This window comes from Sciurus carolinensis, chromosome 2, assembly GCF_902686445.1.
Source record: "Sciurus carolinensis chromosome 2, mSciCar1.2, whole genome shotgun sequence".
Lineage (NCBI taxonomy): Eukaryota > Metazoa > Chordata > Mammalia > Rodentia > Sciuridae > Sciurus > Sciurus carolinensis.
In genome coordinates, this window is record NC_062214.1 from 110,172,496 (window position 1) to 110,196,057 (window position 23,562).

General features: G+C 39.1%; 2 protein-coding genes across 2 annotated transcripts in view; both read right to left on the reverse strand.

Annotated features, from left to right (window-relative positions):
• Positions 1-3,511, reverse strand: part of Capn3 (calpain 3) — a 42,853-nt gene extending 39,342 nt beyond the window's left edge. Inside the window, exon 1 of the mRNA XM_047540990.1 lies at positions 2,918-3,511. Within this exon, the coding sequence (XP_047396946.1) occupies positions 2,918-3,226 (309 nt within the window). The 5' untranslated portion in view covers positions 3,227-3,511. The remainder of the gene's footprint in view (positions 1-2,917) is intronic.
• A 5,642-nt stretch (positions 3,512-9,153) lies between these two features.
• Ganc (glucosidase alpha, neutral C) overlaps positions 9,154-23,562 on the reverse strand; it is an 85,972-nt gene continuing 71,563 nt past the window's right edge. The window contains 7 exon segments of the mRNA XM_047536870.1: positions 9,154-11,616; positions 12,304-12,407; positions 12,940-13,052; positions 14,611-14,724; positions 17,707-17,781; positions 21,549-21,625; positions 23,213-23,277. Of these exon segments, the coding sequence (XP_047392826.1) occupies positions 11,507-11,616; positions 12,304-12,407; positions 12,940-13,052; positions 14,611-14,724; positions 17,707-17,781; positions 21,549-21,625; positions 23,213-23,277 (658 nt within the window). The 3' untranslated portion in view covers positions 9,154-11,506.

A 23,562-nucleotide genomic window follows, 5' to 3' on the forward strand; every position in this document is an offset into this window, starting at 1 on the left:
GAAAAGTAATAAGGTCAGCTTTTTGGAGTATTAAGGGGCCACTGATTGGCAAAGAATTTTTTTTCAGGTTCAGGTGTTGGCAGAGGGAACTTGCTGGCTGAAGAAGTGAGGAAGAACAGACATAAGAATGTGGTTTGGATATGGGGGTTGTAGTACTAGTGGCGGGTAGAAGGGAAGGCAAACATCAGAGAGCTGTGGGTGATGTTGAGGCCTCAATTCACTTTCCTGGTGCTTTTCCCCATAGGACAGAGTCTCCTTTTAGACTGCTCAGGTCTGACAGAGGTCACTATATCCAAAGAAGTACATGGAAAACTAATGTTTCCAAGAACAGATTTACATTTCTGAAAGTTCTGGATTCATTTCAGTTTTTCAATTTTAACCCATACTGAAATTTTTCATTTCAATTTCAATTCAATGACTGTAAATAACTCATTTGCCCTTTCTGGACCTTAATCATTTCACCCATAAAGTAAACAGGGATTACATCTGGACAACATCTCCAAGATCCATTCCAACTCTGACTATCTCTAATGCTATTTTCTAATTTATGCTAATGAACCCAAGGCATGTTTCCCTGATCTTTTGTTGTTGTTGTTGTTCCTCTGATCTTAACCCCAGCAGGACACATAGGCATTTTAATCAACACTGGTCTTTTCTATCTGATCTTGTGGCAACTCAAACTGTAGAAAATTCAGGATCTTGTTGTTGGTGATGGTGATAGTGGGAGCATACCCTGAAATAGCTGGGTCTCCTGGTGCACATCATTTCACACCCTGACCCCAACAGGGGAAGTTTCAGGACCAGTGTAGCGCCTAGAGCACAAGACACCCTTTAAACATTTTTATTAATTTTCAATTCTTTTAAGGCTCAAGTTTACTAGTGACTTCAGCAAAAACCTATTTGTAGGTTTTGGTCCCCTGTCTTCTACAGTGGTATTAGAAAAGGCTTTTAGGAGCTCCAGGCCTTGGAAATAGTGCTGCACTGTCTTGGTGACCAGTATCCTCAGATGTGGGTTTTCATTCACCAGTTTCAGCTGTGTACCACTGTGGGACTGGCCCATGTTGGTTAAGAGGGTCTAAAGATGAACAGGAAAGGCCCATACTCTCAGGAGAAAGTCATCTCTGGGAGAGAAAGTGAGGAGAAACTAACCAGATAAAAACAAGAAGGACATTCTAGGCAGAGGACAGCATGAATGAAGACCTCCAGGGCAGAAGACCTGGGTCAATGAAGCAGTTGGACATTCAGCTCTGCTGGTATGTCAGGGTCCCGGGGGAGGAAAGTGAAATCTGGTGGTGGGCAGGGTCAGCTTGAGAAGGGCCAACATCTCAGTTAAGAAGTTTGGACTTAGTAGGGTGTGGTGGTGCATGCCTGTAATCCCAGTGGCTCAGGAGGCTGAGGCAGGAGGATCACTAGTTCAAAGCCAGTCTGCAAAGCGAGGTGCTAAGCAACTCAGTGAGACCCTGTCTCTAAATAAAATACAAAATAGGGCTGGGGATGTGGCTCAGTGGTCAAGTGCCCCTGAGTTCAATCCCTGGTACCTGCCCCTCCCCCCAAATGTTTGGACCTATCCTGAAGGCAGTGGTGGGAGGGGCTAGGATATGTCAGTGAAGATATTTTAGCAGGGGTGTGACATGTCCAAGCTCTGGCAGCAGGGAGGAGTGTGTGTGTGTGTGTGTGTGTGTGTGTGTGTGTGTGTGAGCGTGTGTGTGAAGATCTTTTCTGAAGCAAGGGTCTTCAGGACATTCAAGGGCCTTAGCAAAAGACTATCAGGAGAGGAAAGGAGCCCTGTGGCATACACAGGGTTGTTGGGCAGTACAGCTCAGGTTCATAAAGAAAAACATGGTTAAGGAAAGGCATTGGGGTTCAGTCTAACATCATTTCCTCAGGGAGGGTTTTCAGACTGAGTTAGCCGTCCTTGCCACCTGATCCCATACTATGCTGACCACTGAGTCCTGACAGTCAATGAGGCAGTCACTATCATTCAATGCCCCTCTTCCCCTCAGGACTTTAGGCTCCAAGAAAGAATAAATTTTTGTCTCTTTTTCACTGCTATCTCCCTAGTTACTTGCCCAGTGTCCAGCACTAGTAGTTGCTCAATAAATAGTTCTTTTTTTTTGTTGGTGGTGATTACTTCTGGATCAAAATGTTTCTTGAATTAAGAACAAGAGTCATACTGGAGGAATGATCAGAGAAGGGAGCCAGGAGAACATAATTTTCCTTTGGTAGATCACTGTAAATGAAACCCAGAGGCTGGAAGTGTTCCCTAAGGGAATAGGTGTTTTTATCCAGGTTCTGTCATATGCTCTACTGGGTATATTTCACTGTATGCCTTGATATCATTTGTGAGGTGAGATATACAGATAAAAATGCTTGCTAGAATTCCTCTGATCCTAACATTTCATGCTTGAAAAAGTAGTCTGTCTGCCACTCTCCTCTTTTTAGGGCTTTTGTGTTTCAGAAGATCATGGCCACTGGCAAAATGAAGAATAAACATCATGATTTTAGCTTGAGAAGTACAAGGAATCTTACAAAGTTATTTAAACAGAGAAGATAGATCTGGGCTGTATGGAATTTATTCTGGAGAAGGAAGATTTATTTTTATAGGATGAACTAAAATGAGTTCCAATCACTTTCATAAAAAGCAAGATATTTTTTCTTCTGAGTGAAAAAGAAAGAAAGAGAGAGAGAGAGAGAGCAAGAGAGAACAAGCAGCAGCCCTTCCTCCCACTCTCAGTTTGGCGAATTATCTAAGACTTGTCCCTCTCCTTCCTGCTTCACACATGAGGACAGAGCCCAGCAGAGCTGCTGCCAGGATCCGTCCCCCAGTGCCCATGTGCACAGCTGAACTTCGGGAGATGTGGAGTAGGAGGATTTTGCTGAGGGAAAAACCCTGACCAGCAACCAGTTAGCTACTCACCGGAGGTCTCTTCCAGACGAACTGGATGGGGAACTTCTGGCTATAGAAGAGAGAGGTCTCATCTGGTGGGAACTCAGGATCCAGAAAAAGAACTTTCTTCTCTAGGCATTTCTTGTGAAGCTGCTCAAATGTCTTCTCTTTCACTCCAATAATAGGAAAATTGCGGCTGATGATGGCTGAATAGATACCACTTGGGTGTCCACCCCCAGCCTCTGTGGTCTTGCCCTGGGCCGGGTGGGGAACTGGCCCTGGGGACCTGGGCTCGGCCCCTGTCTGTGGGGCCACAGTTGGACTAATGACAGTCGGCATGGCAGGCAACTTTGGAAGGTAGAGTTTTTTAAAGAAAACAAGAGATAGCTACCTTCAAGGAGAGGAGGCAACTGCAAAGGGGAAGATGGAGGGATCCTGTCATCTGAGAGAAAAATGTCCACATCCAATTCCAAGTTTAAAATCCATCAGAAGTTCACCTGGCTTAGGTCCAGCTTAGAACACTGAGCTGAGATCCTGAAACCATAAGTTTTCCCAAGGAAGGAGTACTAAAGGAGTTCTGGGCAATTTTTACCTGGGGGCTCCTACCAGCAGCATGCATGCCAGAGGGAGAGAAAGAGAATGAGGGTTGTGTTTCAGTGGCCTGAAGAAGCTTGAGCCAGGAAAACTAAAAATAGATGTGAAGAAAGATGGTGAGTATGAGAGAGACAGGGTAGTGCTGGACTGCATGGTAAAGGGAAAAGGTCCTGGTTAGAGAGACTTTGAGTTGCATTATGTGCTGGTGTTGTCAGGAAATGAAAGGAGAATATCTGAGTGAGGTGAACATTGAAAATCGGCAAAGAGCTGCTTATGTGTTATGGAACAGTTCTCAGACTATCAAACAACTGGCCACAAATCAATGGAAAACAGTAAAAACTACCTAGAATGTGAGACACTGAATTCTAGGGGAATAGTCTGTGCACTTTAGAGAACATGATTTTTACTTCCTAAAACTCCAGGATATCAGAACATTATTCAGTATTGGATTTGGCATCTCTTCTAGAATGTTCTGGTGTCAGCGCTGAGTGGAACTGACTAGGTAGAAAGTACCACTCAGCAGAGTCCTCAGTTGAGGGAATCCCTGTTTCTTCTTGCCTACTTGACTCAGGTATCTCTTGTCTCCCCATCCCTAAAGTAAACACTGGGATCAAATCTGCCATAAAAAGTGCTTCTGAGTAGATTATATATTGACTATTCAGCCAGGCCATGATAGGTATTTGAGACAGAAATAGATATGAAGCTAGGTTAGTCATCAAGTCCTGGGATGTCATATCTAAGTAGCTGGTTTCAGGACACTTAGATGAGAGCGTAAGTGGCATAGGAAGGGAATTGCCTGCCTAGCCTTCACTGTGTCTTCTACCCATGATAGTTGCTCTCTGGGCTGAAAGGAGATGGCTACATCCCAAGTCTGGCCCAGTGGGAACTTGTTCCAGACTGCAGCCATGCCTGTTCCCCTGTGACCAGTCTCAACAATTCAAAAGTAGAAGCTTTGGGAGGTGGGAAGTGAAAGTTGAAATAGGGAGTCCTACCAGGCTCACGATCTTTGGGCCTGGGTTACAGCTTTGAGAAGCCCTGTGTCTGGGACTATAGGGACCATCAGCCTATCCTTCTGTCCCTCCAAGAATATACCCAAGGATCTTTACTACTCTTGGAGAGGCAGAATAGAGTAGAACAGTCTCTGGAGGCTGACTGTCCAGGTTCAAAGTCTGGGTTGGTCACTGTGGTTGGTGACTGTGCCTGTATAACTTTGAGTTACTTCTTCCTTTATTCTTATGTATCAGTTTTCTCACCTATAAAATGGGTATGGTGATAGTCGTTCTTTTAAGTATTAAACAGGTTAATTTATGTCATGCATTTAAAATAATACCAGGATTGTTTTAAACACTCAATAAATGGTGGTCTTAAAGAAGACCTAATTTAGTATTTCTTTGGGGTTAAGCCAGGTTGAGTGATACCTTCACTCATTGTGTTAGTCAGCTTTCTGTCACTACAATAAAATACCTGAGATAATTAAGAGAAAAGGTTTATTTTGGTTCACAGTTTTGGAGATTCCAGCTCATGATAAATTGGTCCCATTGTTTTGGGCCTGTGGTAAGGTAGCACATCCTGGCAAGAACTTGTGGCAGAGCAAAACTGCTCACCTTCTGGCAAAGAACAAAAAGAGGAAGAGGAACAGGCCAGTGTCCCACAATCGCCTTCAAGGGTTCATACCCAATGACCTAAGGACCTCCCACTGGGCCCGATCTCCTAAAGGTTCTACCACCTCCCAGTATTGACACCCTGGGGACCAGACTTTAACACATGGACCTTTGGTGAACATTTATTTGAACCATATCTCTCATTGATGCAAATCAGCGTTCACTCCATGAGCATTTACTGAACAAACTCCCTGTGTACAGCACAGGAATCTAGGTGCAATCTGCCCAGGCTCATGTGGTGTCTCCAGTCAGTGGCTTGCCTATCCACCTGTGCTATAAGAACCCCTAAAAATATTGGTGCCCTCCCTCAAGTCTATCAATGGCTCAGAAAGCAAGGGTGGAGTTTCCTTTCCCCACTGTCATTATTTTGGTTCCCACGCCAGCACTCTATACCACCCTGAAATTCATAGCACTGACCCACATTTTATTGTTTTAGCTTATTAACTTCCTGCTTGCCCACAAGACTATGAAGGTGGGCCTAGGTTCCCATTCCACCTTCAGGATTAATCACAAAGAAGTCCTTTAATAAATGTGTGTTATCTATTTATTGAATGAATTTCCCTGTTAGTGCAGAAATTTCTTATACATAAGGTCTGCCAATGCAATTACAGTCTCTTGGCTGATTTGCTCCTATGGGAGGAGCTGTTTCTGGGCCACACATCTGCTAAGCTTTCTTTCCTCAGCTGCCTAAGCCAGCTGCATCTGTTAGTAACTAGAATAAGTATGTGACAGGGTAAGCCTCTTGTCAGAGCAGAGTGGGAATATCCAGCACATAGAGGGCAAGGGGCTATTCATTTTTCTTCATCAGTTGTTGTGGATAAAATGTCCTTTTAGGCATGTAGGCCAAACTTTATTTAGCTGCACAGCTGTGGAACTCATGCTGTTATGGAGAAATCCAATCTGAGCCCATAACAAAAGGCAGATAATGGACATATAAACAGCTATATATTTCAATTCCCAGAACCCCCTTCAAAGATAAGAAACTACCTTTATTCCTCCCTTTTTTTTTTTTTTTTTTTTTTTTACTGAGGATTAAACACAGGGGTGCTTTACCATTAAGCAACATCCTAAGTCTTTTTATTTTTTATTTTTCATTTTGAAACAGGGTCTCATCAAGTTGCTTAGAACCTTGCAAACTTGCTGAGGCTGGACTCAAACTTGTGATCTTTCTGCTTCAACCCTCCAAATCACTGGTATTACAGGCATGTTCCACCATGCCTGTCAAGGAACTAGTTTTAAGAACATATCTCAGTCAAGGACACACGACAACTGTGGCTGGAATGCTTTTCCATTCCAACACAATAGTGATGGCTAATGGCTCCTATCCCTGTCTTTTCTGCCAAAAAAAAACAAAAACAAAAAAAAAAAAACAAAAAAACAAAACAAAACAAAACGAAACCCACATTTCTTTGATGCAACATTATTAGAAGTAACATATTTGCTTATAATTATAATACCTACCATTCATTAAATGCCTATTGTGAGCCAGTCACTTCATGGAGTCCTTTTAAAAACCTTACAAGAAAATAAGTTAAGACATATATTAAAAAAACTTACATAAGAGTTGCAAAGACAGAACTCCTTAGCGACCTCTAATCTCTGACAATTTGGTCTGTCATGACCTTGATACGTTTGAGTAGTATTTTTCAGGTACTTTGTAAATTGTCCCTCAACTTGGGTTTGTCTGATGTTCTTCATGTGATTTAGATTGAGGTTGTGGATTTGAAGGGAGACTATCACAAATGTGATGTGTGCTTCTCCTTGAATTATATTTGGGGGTACTTGATATTGTTTTATTATAGGTGTTCAAACTTTTTTAAAAATATTTTTTAGTTGGCAATGGACCTTTATTTTATCTATTTATATGTGGTGCTGAGAATCGAACCCAGTGCCTCGCATGTGCTAGGCAAGTACTCTGCCACTCAGTTACAACCCCAGCCCCATGACTCAAACTTTGATCACTTGGCTAAGTAGTGGCTACCAAATTTCTCTACCTTTCTCTTTTCATATCCATAGAGCATTTTTAACCTGTAGAATAACTCTGTAGGTTTGATTAATTTCACTTTACAAATGAGAAAATGTATGATTTTCCATTTTACGATTGAGAAAATCTTTTGTATTTTTAGTTAAATCACTGAAAACTCACAGAATATAAACAGATTATCTATTTCATTTAACAAATAAGGAAACCAAAGCCCAGAGAGACTTGATGGCATGGTCACGACCAGTCAGCCTATTTAATGTAGAACAAACTAAACCCCAGGTCCCCTGACTTGCAATGAAGAGGCAAACGCATGACTGAGACTTCATTAATGAGAATTAGACATAAGATCTCTGAATCCTCACTTATAGTCACAGCTCCCTTTCCATAGCTCTGATTGGGGAGGAATCTAATACCTTCAGCCTTGCTGGAAACAACTGTCAAGAAACAGTTGCCTAATTCTGTGTGACGTGCTATGGCACTGCAACCTTTAGCAAGGCAGGTTATAAAATGAGCAGATCAGATATCAGGTGCCAATGCCTCCATATCCTGTATTTCTCCTAGAATGCTGCCCCACCATATGTCCTTCATTGTTTGTGGCTAATTTGGTAGTCTATTTATAGTGTTGTAGCTGATAGCTTCCTACCCTACCACCACCATGCTGAGAAGTTACTTTAATTAAACTGCCCTCTGGAATTATGCTGACCATTTGAAGGTTTTGGTAGATGAAAATCTAAAACTCAGAGTGGAATGCTTGATATTGTCATAGGAATCTCATTACCTAGAAGGTTTTTAGGTGTGGTTAACTATGAACTAAAAACCATCTAGCTCTAGGGATGGGGATGTGGCTTAGTTGCCTAGCCATGTGTAAGGCCCTGGGTTTGATCCCCAACATGGCATAAATAAAAGATAAATACCCTCTAGATATTTGTGTGTTTTGACTGCTTCTGCTGCCTATCATTATGATACCCTGATATTGAAAGAGATGTGAAAGTGAAAGTGAAGGAATTCTGCATAGACTGAACTCTGTTGTTTTCTTTAAACCCAAGGAAATTTTTCTATGTAATCATAACACAACCAGGACAATTACAATGCAATCAAAGATCCCATTCAAAATGTTGCCAAACTGTCCCAATAATTTCCTTTATAGGTCCAAAATCCAATCCAGGATCACAACTAGGGTCATGTCTCTTTAGTTTCCTTCAATCTGGAACTGTTCTCACCTTTTTTTGTCTGTGTGGCCTTCACGTTTTGGAGAGTATATGACATCCTTTAAATTTCAGTTTGTTTTATTATAACTTTTACTTAGATGAAATCACTCAGTAAGTATTTTATCAAAACATTTCTGTTGATACATATAGATTAATTTTGAATGGTTGCATAATATTCTATGTCATGGAGGTGCAATATTTAGCAAATCATCTATTAAAGGACATTACATTTATTTATGGTTTTCCACAGTTTAGATCACATTGCAATTAGTTAGCTGTGAGCATTTATCTGAAGTGGAACTTCTGGGCTCCAGTATGCAAATTTACAATTTTGATACTCCTGCCATCCTGAAGGATGATACTTAAAAATCTGTCCTGTGCATCAGTGATGCACAGGAGTACCTATTCCCACATCAGAATTGGACATTTTCTTTTTTTTTTTTTTTTTTCTTTTCTTTTTTTGGTACAGAGGATTGAACTCAGGGACACTTAACCACTGAGTCCTTTTAATTTTTTTATTTTGCAGCAGGGTCTCGCTAAGTTGCTTAGGGCCTTAGGGCCTTGCTATGTTGCTGAGACTGGCTTTGAACTTGAGATTCTCCTGACTCAGCCTCTGGAGCCACTGGGATTACAGGAGTGTGCCACAGCACCAGGCTTTCATTCTTTTTAATCTTGGCCAATCAGGAAAAAAATAATTTATTTAATTATTAATGAGCTGAAAATCTTACATATGCTTATTTTTGTCTGTTTCAGTTTCTTTTTGTTTACCTTTGCCTGTTTTTCTGTTAGGTATTTTCTGTTTTTAAATGAATTTGTCAATTCATTCCTTGGTATTTAAGTCTTAAAGGAAAGATAAATTATGCATTCATTTGAGCTTTGCTAGAATCTTTGTTCAAACAATTTTAATTTCTCACATAAACATCAAGAATTAACCACAAGGTAACTGAATATTGGCAGGCCAATTCAGTAGCACATGGGTCTCTGGTACGTAGCTTTCCAAATAGAAGGCAAAGTATGAGAAGCAATAAGACCAGAAAACAATTAAAAACACTCAGACAATATTTCTCTGTTGTCAAATGTTTCAGTATAGATTTGGGTAAAGGCAGAGCATTTCCTCACTAACTTTAGTAGTTCCTGTTTTCTTTCTTTCTCCAAAGATATTTTAAATGGAAAAATAGATATGAAATAAATGTTGGTCTAAAGATAGGTCTTAATTATTAAACTTTAAGTACTATCAAAAACCATTTTAGGACGGGATATAACTTGATAGTAAAACACTTGCATGTTCAAGGACATGGGTTCAATACCCAGCACTGCAAAACAACAACAACAACAACAACAACAACAACAACCCCATCATTTATATTAGGGAAGAACACTCAGTTTTTAGGCTAAGTTTTATTTTAGGTTGGCAAGGGAAAATTGAATCTGTCATCTATGACTTCAGTTAATGCAGGGGTCTTCTTTTCTCCTTAACTGTAAAACATATACAAATAGGAGCAAAGGATATACATGTAGCTATGTAAGCTTTCATTTGGTGCAAAATTCAAATCTCAACTAATACAATTAAATGTGACCATATAGAAACATATAATATTTACTGCATTTGCATATTCAGAAAAATAAAATGAGAAATAAATATATTTTATACTCACTTTTTAATCATTATAATCTACCAGTTAACTAATCATAGCCAACAATTACTGAAAGTCAAGTGTAAAGGTGCTCTAGCAGATATAAGAGAAATATAACATGCTCTTAAGTAACATAGAATCTAGCAGGGAAAGGCAGACATACTTGAGACATTATGGTACAATCCCTGAGAATGCAGAGTAGAGTACAATTATGAGTGGGGCAGCATTTCAGAGAAGGGCAAAATCACTACTAATGGGTACCAAAGAGTTTGGGTGCTAGGATGGTTAGAGTGTGTGGAAAAGTGAGATTTGAACTGGGTCTGGAAGGATGGTAAGATTTGTCTGGGTGGAGGGAGGGAGGATACTGAAGCTCAGGGAAGGGAACGCACAGAGGTGACATTTTAAGTAGTTAAGTGGAGGAAGCCTGATGAGAAAGTGTGCATGCTGAGCAGTGCTGAGGAGTTGAGGCTGTCCCAACAGATGCTGTGGTAGGCAACAGGGAGTTATTGGGAACTCTAGAGCAGAGGTCACTGTGATACAACTGTTATGTTGTGATGTTCTACCCCTTGCCAAGCAATATTGGAGCCTGAGGCAAAAGAAAAACTCAGTAATACCGAGCCTATCTTTATTTAGGATATTGGTATTTTGTTCAGCATGACTTCTGCAAAAATTACAATTTTAAAAAATAGTACATACTTATTATTTTGAATATCAATCATGCCTGAAGCAAGTGCTTCACTTGCCTTCTCCTAGTCCCAGCCCTGTGCTCTGTTTCTGAAGTTCAGTGGGGGGACATGGTATTTATTGCATTATTATTAATTATAGCTTAATCATGTTTTCAATATCCTTAGGCTAATAGACAGTATTTAATAAAAACAATAAAAGATTTAAATTTAAAATTAATTTAGAACTTTTGAGTCTGAGAAGCATGAAAGGGGAAATAATCCTTTGTGCTTCTGAGTAAATCTCGAGGGTAGAACATGTCCCCACTGCTGTAGTGTATGTAGTACACACTGAAGAGGGTTATCTTGCCCATGTCAGTGTAGGTGAAAAATAACTGTGGCACCAGACACTACTGTCCACTTGGAGACTGGCACTGGGCAACTCCCCTGCTGTAGCCAGAGTGAATGTACCACATAGGCCCAACAAATGGGCCACTTGGGTAGGCTTGGCCCACCTGAAAATCCATCCAGTCCTGCTCCAGAAAAGGCTACTCACTGGCCCACAGAGCTTACCACAGGGCCATGGTCCAAGAGGCAATGGAAAATTCACCAACTCTATCAATGTCTCAGGGCTTTGTAGGTTATGTGAGAAGAGTGGTATTTGTACAGAGTGTCAATCATTAATACATCTTAAAATGTGAAATCTGAAATCTTAAAATATGAAATCTATTGTTCATTAGTATATTAGTGACTAATAAAAGATTATTTTCAGCCAAAGAAGCCAATTAAATTGCAGCACAAATCTCAAAAAAGGCCAAAGGAAGAACTGAATGGTGCAGGTAGCTCCTTGTGCGCAACACCAGGGGAGCTTCTTTGTCATTTGATGTGGACCTCCCAGTCATAGCCAATGTTCAGTGAAAGCTTCTCCAGGTTCAGGGTGGATGTTTTGGCACAATACATAAAAGTCACAGGCTGATCTTTACCATCTACATAGCAAGACAATAAAAGAGGGAAAGTTTGAGAAACAGGAGGGAAAAATCTTTTCTTCAAATCTGACATGTTTTCTGCCTCTTATCATAAATTCATACCTCATTAGGAGAATCTAATTTGTGTGTGTGTCTGTGTGTGTGTGTGTGTGTGTGTGTGTGTGTGTGGTGCTGGGGATAGTATCTATGGTCTTGCACATGCCAGGCAAGCTCTCTACCCAGAGCTACACCTCTAGCCTTAGAATCTAATTTAACAGCACTTTTATTCATGAATTTCTATAATTTTTTAAAAATATGAGAACCTTCATTGTTTTGAACATAGCCCTGGTTGAAAAGACACTGTGAGAAACAAAGTGATGTGTCCGAGAAATTCAGTAGGTAAGGAAGGATATAATTCCCATTCTATGCCCTTTCATAAACTCCATAAAAATGGGTAGGATTCTCCAGGACTTCAGATGTTTGCATATTAAAAATGCATTCAGAAACACCTAAACTATTAAGTCAAGCCCCAGATAATTTACCTTAGAAAAAATATTAACAGTAAGAAGAAAGAACAGGATTACTTGACCTCTGTCAGTAAGTGCAGAGTCCATTTGGGCTAAGCACATTATGTTAGTTTAGAAACTAAGCAGATACTTTCACATTTACAAAAACAAATGCTGAGGTAAAAATGGACTATTTCCTTACCAGATGAGTGGGTGGTCACAGAAGATGGCTCCTTCTTGAGGCCTAAGAACAAGATCTGCTCCACCACACATGTGCTGGCATAACGACCCCTCTCATCTGCACAACTGGAATAGATAAAATAGTATTAGGAGAAGAAGGTTGGGTATTTGAATTAGTCGCAGGTCAACATCTTTTGTGAGTTCCCTTCCATCTGTCCCTAAGGAAGTCATGATTCAATACAGGGTCATATTGACTATGATGAAGAGATGAAAAAAGATGACTCTGTGCCAAGGATTCCCAAACCAGTGGCCAAATCAATCTCCCTTTAACAAACCATTTGAGTAAAATCACTGAGGGACACAAAAATCACAGATGTGACTAGGATATTATAATTAAATGATAAGAAATCAGGCACTTAATGTGTTGGTAGATGGAATTAATAAAAGTTCAAATTGCACTTTTAAATTTTTTTAGATAGAGGGGAAATGAAATGAATATTATGAAAGGAACATCCATGGTAGAGTAATTGAAAAATATTCCACCAATTCATTTCTTTAAACAGTAACCTAAAAGATCAGCAAAGCATTTATTTGAGGATGCCAAAAGGATAGTATGATTTACTTTAAAAAGTCACACAACTTCTTTAGCTGCTATTACCTGTTGATTAAAACACTGGAACAGAATGAAAACCTCCTGTGCAAGAATTGGTTCTGGTGGAGGTACTGGAATGAATGACCATCATCGAGATATAACTCCCCCACTGCAGAACCCTGCATAGTGAATCAGAGAATGTATTTTATGTAATAGCTTTATAGGAAAAGACTGTCAGCTCCTAAAGGGAAATAATTTTGAAAAATGTGAAAACTTATGTCAAACAAAAACTTAGATTTGCTATAGTTTGAATATGGAATGTCCCCCAAAGTCCCATGTGTTGGTCCCTAGACTGTGGTGTTATTGAGAGGCAGTGGAACCTTTAAGAAGTGGGAGCATAGTGGTAGTCTTCAGGTCACTGGGGTTGTGCCTTTTGAAGGGACTGTGGGACCTCTGAGTGGCTTTGCTCTGCCATGTACTCTCCTTCATAATATGCTACCTCACCCAGGTCCAAAAGCAATGGGACCAACTGATCACAGACTGAAATATCCAAAACTGTGAGCCCAATAATCATTCTATTATAAGTTAATTAGCTCAGGTGTTTGTTCTAATGATAGAAAGTTAACTAGTGATATTTAAGCTGCACAAAGTAGTCATACAAATACCTAACATATTCAATACCCAATCACTCTCAAATAGATACTGAAATAATATGAACAGGGAAGTCACATAAGAGGAGCACAAAGAATTAAACCTTGTTGGAAGAAGTTTAAACTATGAAGTACGATCAGGGGCATCTCTGAAAATACTAACCAGAATGTGACAACAAGGTCAAAAAGGTTCACAGAATGAAACTGATGATAAAAAAAAATCAGAATATTATGGATGAGATCAACTATCTTTAGATCTTCCATTTAGAGAAAGATATCTGGTACCTACTCTTTTCGGTAGGAGGGCCCTTTTGCATATCATATAATGTCACAGCACTCCATATGGCAGATTACTATTATTGACAATACTTGATGTGCTATGGATCTCTAGTCTTTTGCATTTATTCTGGGATTTCATGTGGGTCCAACATCCCTCGTTTGACCCATGAAGACAAGCCTAACTGAAACAGAAAAGCTATTACCTAATTATTTTATGATACTAATATAAATAAGGTTACATATTATTATAATAAGAGTTCAAATGTATATTTGACCCTATATTTTGGCACATGGACAGGAGAGGAGTCTGATACAGGTTTCATGTGGCTCAAAGGATCTTCTCAAAAGGACAAATCAGATCTGGATCCTCCTAGGCTTTACTCAAGGAAATTTCAGTTGTTTGAGCTATCTGATGAGAAGTCATTTAGTGGGATTGGAATCCCTGAAATGGTCCATAGTCACAGGTGCCCTTCTGTGAGAGAATGGATTTCAGAGCTAATCCACAGGCTGCCTATGGTCTAATGAACTTTTAGCCCAGCAGTAATCACTGCTCAACTAGAAAGCACCAACAGTCAACTGCTCCAGAAAGACATTTTCCTCTTTCCCAGACATGAATTATTTTTTAAGACAATTCCAAGGAAGGTATACTGGGAATACTTCAGAAATAATTTAAAACTTTGATTTCTAGATAAACATTAGAAGTACATATCTCATAGATGGGGCTCACCACTTTTACATGCTATCAGACACTTGAAAGACTATAAAGAGACAGAGGAGTAATAAAAAGGATAACCTGTTTTCCAAATACCTTAGTGCTGAGAGCAACCCGGAGTCCAAATGAGGAATTAGTCATCCAGCCTGTGGATTTTCCTACAGTTGTCTTTATTGGTACCACACTTCCACCTCGTTGAAACACTGGTATCTACAACAGAGCAATAAATAATCTCAGGAAGGGCGGACTGGTATAAGGAAATTTGAAAGTAGAATTTTAAAATATTTCATTATATAAGATTCACACCCTTTAGGAGTACAGACTCTAGGGCAAGATAAATTTGTGGGCACAGAGATGGTAAATGCGGGGACTCTGGCATTAAAAGGAAAGAGCGCAACAAAAAATGGTCCACTTTCTAATTATTAGGGAAACTGACCACCTTCATCAATTTATTACATATATTTATTTTTGCTGATTTTTCTTTTTACTTTCTTTTTTTCTTTGCAGACTGGGGATTGAACCCAGGGTCCTGCACATGATAGGCAGGCCTTTCCTGTGTTGTAGTCTAGCATTCTCATCAGTTATAATAAACATGTTTATTTCTAGAGCCCGGCTGAAGTGATGTATATGTGTATATGGGAAGTATTTCTTGGTTTGGGGAGATGACTTTTGTTCTTAATCACTGCACCAGTATACTTCTTGCTCTCTGCTTCTCTGGATCACCAGAATGACTGACTCAATTCTGAGGGTAGATATGTGAAATTGCTTCTGTTATAACTGGGCGTGGTGGTGCATACCTGTAAGCCCAGAGGCCCAGGAGGCTGAGGCAGGAGGATTGCAAGCCCGAGGCCAGCTTCAGCAACTGAGTGAAGCCCTCCCCAACTTAAGAAGACCCTGTTCTAAAAATTATAAAGGGCTGGGATGTAGCTAGTGGTAAAGCACCTCTGGGTTCAATTCCTAGTACCAAAACAAAAAATAAAACAAAACAAAACAACAACAAGCAAAAAACCCAACCACCACCAAAAAAGCAAACCCTCCACCCCAACTGCTTCTCTTACAGAAATCATCAAGGGTACTTTAAGTGACTCTAACTATATCATGTGGGCATGGCCCTGGGCTCTAAGTCTTTTGGAATGGCACTTGGCAGGGAAAGCCTGGTAAGGATCACATGAGGGCTTGTACTTTGCTCTGGGTAAAGTATTAGCAAGGAGAAGAGTAGAAAAACATATGAAGTTGATAGTGAGGGTAGAGTAGTTAAAATATCCCTCTGTACTTAATTCACAGTAGGCAACAAGAAGTAAAGAACGTCTTTTTCCTCCTCCATCTCCCTCCCTAATTGGCTAATCTCTGTTCTTTTCTTTTTCATTTTTTTTTTTTTTTTTTCAAAAGAGCACAGTGCGGGGCTGGGGATATAGCTCAGTCGGTAGAGTGCTTGCCTTGCAAGCACAAGGCCCTGGGTTCGATCCCCAGCATCACAAAAAAAAAAAAAAAAAAAAAAAAAGAGCACAGTGTTAAATTAATGTGGAATGGGCTCTAGATGGGGAATCAGCAGACTTCAAAGCTTGTCTCATTTCTCCCACAATCCAGCTGTGTTCCTGGACAGGTAAACTAACTTCTCTGAACCTCAGTTTCTTTACCTGCAAGTGTGAGGGATCTGAGTAGATGATTATTAAGGTCTTTTCTAGTTCTGAAAGTTAATATCTGAAATAACTTTCTTTTTTTAATACCTTTATTTTATTTACTAATTTGTATGTGGTGCTGAGGATCAAACCCAGGGCCTCAAATGTGTGAGGCAAACGTTCCACCACTGAGCTACAACTCCAGCCCCTGAAATCATTTTCTTTATAATGAAATCACTGCTGACAATTTTAAAATTAACATCATTGCATATTTGTTAGTCTTTACACTACTCAGGGACTGTTGTAGTGATTAAGATTTAGCTGCAGGAAGAAACTTCCCTTTAGAAACTCAAAACTGCCCAGATAGTCCCCTTTGATGCTAAAATCATACTGATGCATTCCCTTGGGCTGAGAGGCCCAGTGTCATACCTGAAAATTCATGTTTTTTAACTTAGTCTTGTAGAAAGATATTGTATATGACAATGTGCAATAATCACTGCATTTTCCGTTGTCAGTGTTACTTTTCTTAAGACATACAAATGTAAAACCTATGGTGGAGAGTTGGGTTTATCCCTGATGTTTCATACCATGAAATCTGTATTTGTGTATGTATTTCAAGACTCTTTTCTTCACATTTTAACAGCATTATTGATATAATTCATATACTACAAATTTCACATTTAAAGTATACAATTAAACAGGTTTTAGTATGTTCATCTTGCAACCATCACCACTATTGATTTTAAAATATTCTGACACTCCCAAAAAATTTCTACCAAGTAGTAGTCACTCTCCATCATCCCCCCATTCCTCTCCCTAAGCAACTACTAATCTACTTTCTGTTTCTATATGTATATGTTATTATGGGGAACACTAACATTCTTGGTTCTTTGATTCAGGGACACAATATATACTGAAGGTTAGTATCCCCCTAAAATTCATTTGTTGAAGTCCAATCCCCAAGGTGATTATATTTGGAGATAGGACCTTTATGGAGATGATTAAATAAGATGAGATCATACTTGTGATGCCCTAATATGATAGGAATAGTGTCTTTATAAGAAAAGACAGGGGCTGGGGTTGGTGGTTTAGTGGAAGAGTGCTTGCCTAGCACATGCGAGGCACAGGGTTGGATCCTCAGCACCATGTAAAACAAATAAATAAATAAATAAATAAATAAAATAAAGGTATTGTTTTGTCTACAACTAAAAAAATAAATAAATAAATTTTAAAAAGAAGAGACAGGAAAGGGCTGGGGCTGGGGATCAGTGGTAGAGCACTTACCCAGCACATGTAAGGCACTGGGTTCGAGTTTCAGCACCACATAAATATAAATAAATAAAGGTATTGTGACCATTTACAACTAAAAATAATAATAAAAAAGAAGATACAGGAAGAGGTTCCTCACTAGAAACTGCATCAACTGGCATTTTAATCTGGACTTCTACCTTCAGAATTTTGAGGAAATTAATTTCTGCTGTTTAAGCCACCAAGTTGGTGGTGTTTGGTCATGGCAATCAGAGCAGATGAATACAACACAACAGGTAAAAATAATATTCTGAAAATGACTTACAGTATTCAAGGCTACTGGAATCTTCACAGTACATCCTCCTTTCCAATGAGCAAATGTCTTAGAGTGATACCAGATCTAAAACAGACCCCAGTGAGAAAGAGTTTATGAGCAACTCTGCTCACAATTTTTTTATTCATTACAATATTCACTTAATTGCATTTAAAATAACCAAAAACTAAAATAAGTGGGAATAAGTAGGGGTTTTGTTTGTTTTTGTTTCATTGTGGGGTAGGGGAAGTGCTTTTCAAGATTTATTTATTTATTTATTTTGGAGGTACTGGAGATTGAACCTAGAGGTGCTTTACTACTGAGCTACATCCCCAGCTTCCCCCCTTATTTTTTTAGCAAGGCCCTTAGCAACCTTCCTGCCTCAGATTCCCACACAGCTGGGATTACAGGTGTGTGCCACCCTCTGGGCATGGAAGTTTTTCGTTGTTGTTGTTGTTGTTGTTGTTGTTGTTTTTGTGTGTGTGTGTTTTTAATCTTGGGTAGAAGTTAAAAAGTATATATGCTTTTAAGAAGATCTGAAAGAGTGGGGTCTTACGGTTCATGGCTATGATCATAGCTATTCAGAGGGCTGCCGCAGAAGGATTTCAAGTTTGAGGCCAAGCCTGAGCAACTTAGTAAAACTCTGACTCAAAATAAAATAAAAAGGGCTGAGTATATAGCTCAGTGGCAGATGCTTACCAAGCATGTCCATGACCCTGGATTTGATCTCTAATACTGCCAAAAAAAAAACCCCAAAAGCAAAAACTCAAGGGACTATGACTGATTAACTTAATGAAGGTCATTTGTTTGTCCATCTGTACATTCAAAAATTATTTGCTAAACAACATACCACTATGCCAGGTGCTGGATACACATGATAATTAAGATGTCTAACGAGTGAAAAGACAGTTCCTGCCCTCCTGGGTCTTATTGCCCACTTGGCTTACAAAAAGTAGTGCTTATAGTAGTAAATGAGATGATAAAATAGAAAAAATAACATCAAAAAAAGGAGAAAAGCACACTGCAGGTAAAGAGATTACAAAATGAGGTAGGAGAAAAAGTAAGCACCAGAGAAAGAACAGATCTGGGAGAAAAACCAGTTGAAATATGGATTGCTAATATGGTATCACTTTTTTATGTAGTACAATTCAGAGCTAAGGTTCTAACTCTTATGTGAAATCCCAATCAAGAGGGAGCTAGTTGCTGAAGTACAAAAAGAGCCCATAAAGTAATTTGGTAGAATAAATCCTTAAAATATCATTAGAAGGAACATGAAAACAAAAACCTCATTTTCTCTGTTTTAGCCAGTATACTTTCTGGCAGCCACTGTTGCATGTTCACCTTGCGGGATTACCACATCCTTTATATAGCACAGTTGTTGAATCTGTCACTCTTCTGTTGTGAAGGTGACAGAGCTGTGATTTGACCATCATTAGCTACAGTGAACTCTCTTTCTCTTTTTGGGGGGAGGGTACTGGGGACTGAACCCAGGGTTGCTTAACCACTGAGTCACATCCCCAGTCCTTTTTATTTTATTTTTTTTAATTTTGAGACAGGTCTTGATAAGTTGTTTAGGGCCTTGCTAAGCTGCTGAGGCTGGCTTTGAACTTGTGATCCTCCTACCTCAGCCTCCTGAGCCACTGAGATTATAGGCATGTGCCACTGCACCCAGCTGCCACAGTGAACTCTTAATTCAACAGTGTCAAACCTACTGCAGTCATGATATATTATTTTTGGTTGGATTCAATTTGTTAATATTTTGTCAAGATTTTTGAGTCTGTGTTTATAAGGATATTAGTTTTCTTTCTTTCTTTTTTTTTTTGTATGTCATTCTCTGGCTTTTGCTCTCCTCTCTCTGGCCAATCCAAGTAGCTTCAGATAAACAATTGGTGGAATAAAAGGTAAACTGATTCAAACAAGGTTTGAGGATTGTCTGTCTACCACCAGAATTGATAAAAATGAGAGGTATAGGATTTGCGTTCTGGTGCCATATCCAAAGATCTCCAACTTAGGAAGGGTATAACTAGTATAAACCTTCCTACCCAGAACTCAGTCTGGGCTCCTCAGCAAGTACTTACTGAGTGCCAGCTACATGCCAGGTATCTGTCTAGTTGCTGGGGATGCAACAGTGAACCTAACAGATGAAAACTACTGCCTTCAAGGAGCTCACATTCGAATGGGAGAGGTATGTATTATGCAAACCATTAAGTAAATATACAGAATATTAGATAGTGGCAAGTCCTGTGGAGAAACAGAAAGACTGGAGAGGGCTAGGTAGCACTAGGGGCAGCAGGAGAAGTCTGTAATCTTAAACAGGTGGTCAGAGAAGTCCTCATTGAGAAGACATTTGAGCCCAGACTTGGAGAAGAAGGGATGGGCCCTCAGAAATATGGGGAAGAGTGACAGTGTGGACTTCAGACAGTCTGCTCATTTAGAGTGATATGTATTAGCCAGTCAGCCAAGGTAAAGGGGCAGGTCTGGCAAAAAATTGTTTTTCTTTTTAGCCAGCATTTGTGAAGATGTTGCAAGAGAAACAATCACAGAATACCCTGGGAAAAAATGAAGGAATATAATTCAAAGTCACTACAATGTGTTTGCAATGATAGATCATTAGTAAAAAATCTTGACTAAGTTAGAAAGGGAGCTAGTTCCTCTTCATGGGCGCCTATTGCTTTGTTAGAATAAACTTGAGAAACTATTAGTAGACATACTCAGCAGGACCATTTATTTAGCTGTTGTTGTATTTAATGTTTTCCTCAGATTTCTACTTGACAGGGGGAATCTTTGTAAAAATCCCTCAACTCCAGAACTTCAAATTACTAAAGAAACCAAGAGGAAAGACTTTAAGTTCATAAATATTCTGGAGAAAAACCTGGTTAGTCATACTAATATTAAAAAGTGTAGGTGGCTGAATGGTGGCCACTGAAAGATTCTTGGGTGGTCTCAGACTCGCCCAGCATCCTCAGTGGCTCTTTTCTCTGTGTGCTGAAGCCTGGGGTGAAGCTCTAGTTCTCGAGGACTCTCTCTAGGTTTGTCTCCTTTCTGTTTTCCATTCCACACCCCTCTTTCCCTAGTCTGAGGCACCAAGTTTCTGTGGTCTATGATCTGTAGAGCAAGGGTTGTCCCTGCCTCTCCCTTGTGCTCTGCCTAAGTTCACTGCCCTGGACTCTAGAAGGCCAAGACAGTTCATATAGTAATAATAACAAATGACAACAACTAAAAAGAGAGCAGAGGAAGGTGGAGACAATAGAGGGAAGTCATTGTTGATCTTGATCCACTTTGGTGAGTACTGAAGACAAGTTTTTGGTAACAAAACTTAGGTTCAAAGGGAGCCAGAATCAAAGAACAAAGTTTCTTGATACTTAAGTTTCCCCCCAGCATCTGATACCTGGTGGGACAAAAGATTTTTTCCTACCCCAAGCATCAGTGTGTTTAGGAACTCACTTAAGCAAGACAAAGTGTGAAGATAAAAAAAATTCTGATCCTTCTTGGGGTCAGTACCTATTCATTTTTTTCCCCATCTGTCCTCTACTAATTTCTAAGCCTCAGTGGACATGACTTTGTGTCATGTCTTTGAAAAATCATTAGTCCCTATAATCATTTGGTGTGTGTTCACCATTGCAAGATGGAGAAATTTAGTTGCTTAAAGAAACAAAGGGATGGGGGTGGGGCTGTAGCTCAGTGGTAGAGTGCTCTCCTCACATGTGTGAGGTACTGGGTTTGATCCTTAGCACCACATAAAAATAAATAAATAAGGATAATGTGTTCATCTACAACTAAAAAAAAAAAGAAAAGAAACAAAGGGATGAGAGATATGAGACTTGAACTAATTGAATAACTGTTATTAGTCTTACCTCATTTGATCTTGGCAGAAATACATCAACCATAGTGGTTTTTGGTTCTGTGACTGGATGAACCAATAAAGCACTTCCTTAAAAATGGAGAAAAAATAAAACTGAGTGTCATTATGAGAATTCTTTCCCTTTAATTGAATAGTATTGTGGTTTTTGTTTTATTTTGATACGGGACTTGAACCCAGGGATTCTTCACCACTGAGCTACATCCCCAGCTCTTTTCATTGTTATATTTTGAGTCAGGGCCTTGTTAAGTTGCTTAGGGCCTGGTTAAATGCCTGTCCTCCTGTCTTAGTCTCCTAAGTAGCTGGGATTACAGGCATGCGCCACAACACCTGGCAATAAAAACCACTAGATTGTGAATTTATGTAAGGCAGACTATAGTGAGTTGAAGCAATGATTCATCATAGAGATGATGCATTGTTAGAAAGAGGACAGGGGCTCAAAGAGGTGACCATTATCACCAATCATTAATCCATATATGGAATATTAGGGTTTAGGAAAGAACTCTGACACAGTCTATTACAGTATCATTTTGTGAACAACTGCTAATGCACCAATAATCTGAAAGCACCACTGCATCTCTCCAAGGGCTTTATTGTTTTGTGTGAGTGATGTTGATGATGGTGAGTCTACAAATGTTATCCAGAAGTGTGTCACTGTGGCTACTCAGGTTCTTTTGGTTGGGCAGTTATCATTAGGAAGGCTGTAGTTGGCAAGTATTATTAATTTTGCTTTGATCTTGGCACCACACAGATAAAATTCATCATCTATAAATTCTTTCTTTTATTCAATAAATACTGAGTACCTACTGAGTGCCAGGTACCTTGATAGGCTCTGGGGATAGAATAACAGATAAAACAAGCATGATCCCTGTCCTTATGGAGTTTATACTAAGTGAAGACAGATATTAAAAAGTAATTTAAAAATAGAGTTAAGACAAATATCAAGAGGCAAAAGTACAAAGCAGAGATGAAAGTTTTTTTAACAGGACAGATTGGCTTTGATGGAGGAGGACAGATTAAGGTATAAGGAAGTAAGGAGTGATCAGGGAGGTTTCTTCAAGGCAGTGATTATTGAGACTTAATGTGCTAGGGATTGAACCCAGAGTCTTGAAAATGCCATGTGAGTGCTCTACCACTGAGCCACATTCCCAGACCAAGGAATCTATTTTTTAACATTTGGAGGCTTCTAGTGTTTAGAAATAAGGTTATCTTTTGGACAACTCAATGTATAGACTGGCTTTTTCAGCCTTGTCCCTGAGATGATAAACTTCCATGTTTTAGATTTGATGGTTAATCCTTATTAAAGAGGCCTATTAGTTTAATGAAATAAACTCTTCTGGTTCTTTATTATATGATTTACTTTCTTCCTAATTCCTTCTCTGTAGTCGTCTCAATTGGCTTAGAAGAGTGGGCACAAAACAAAAGTTCAAACTACACCTACAAATAGCATGGAGATATTTGATGCTGGCAAGAATAATACTGTGAGTGCTATATTGTAACAAAATAGATTCCACTAATGCATTAAAAATCTTGGTGAAGGAATTTCTTTTATTTTTTTCAGTTTCCTTGGGATTGGGATTTTTAAAAAGTACTCTCATAGTGGAAAATTTAATTAAAATATAATTCTAGTATTTATAGCTAAAATTAGTAAATGCTCACCCAGCATATATTCGTCTTCCACACCAAAAGTCTCTAATTCATCAGGGAATTCTATCCACAGAGGCCTGGAAAAAGGAAAAGAAAGTTACATTTTAATGTCATTAGATTTTTTAAAAGATGTTTATAATTTTAGTTTAAAAACTATTCAAAGGAAATTGGAAAACACTAAAGAGTCAAGATTCTTTTTCATATGATTCAAGTTTTTGTGAGAAATTACTGTGATTACTTTATGTTTTTCTTATGTGAAAGGAGCTTTATATTAATTAAAATGTTCTAAGGAAATATTGAGAATTCTAGTACCTGCCACTTTTCCTTCTGATTGTCGAGTATTAAACGCTACTCAAACAGGA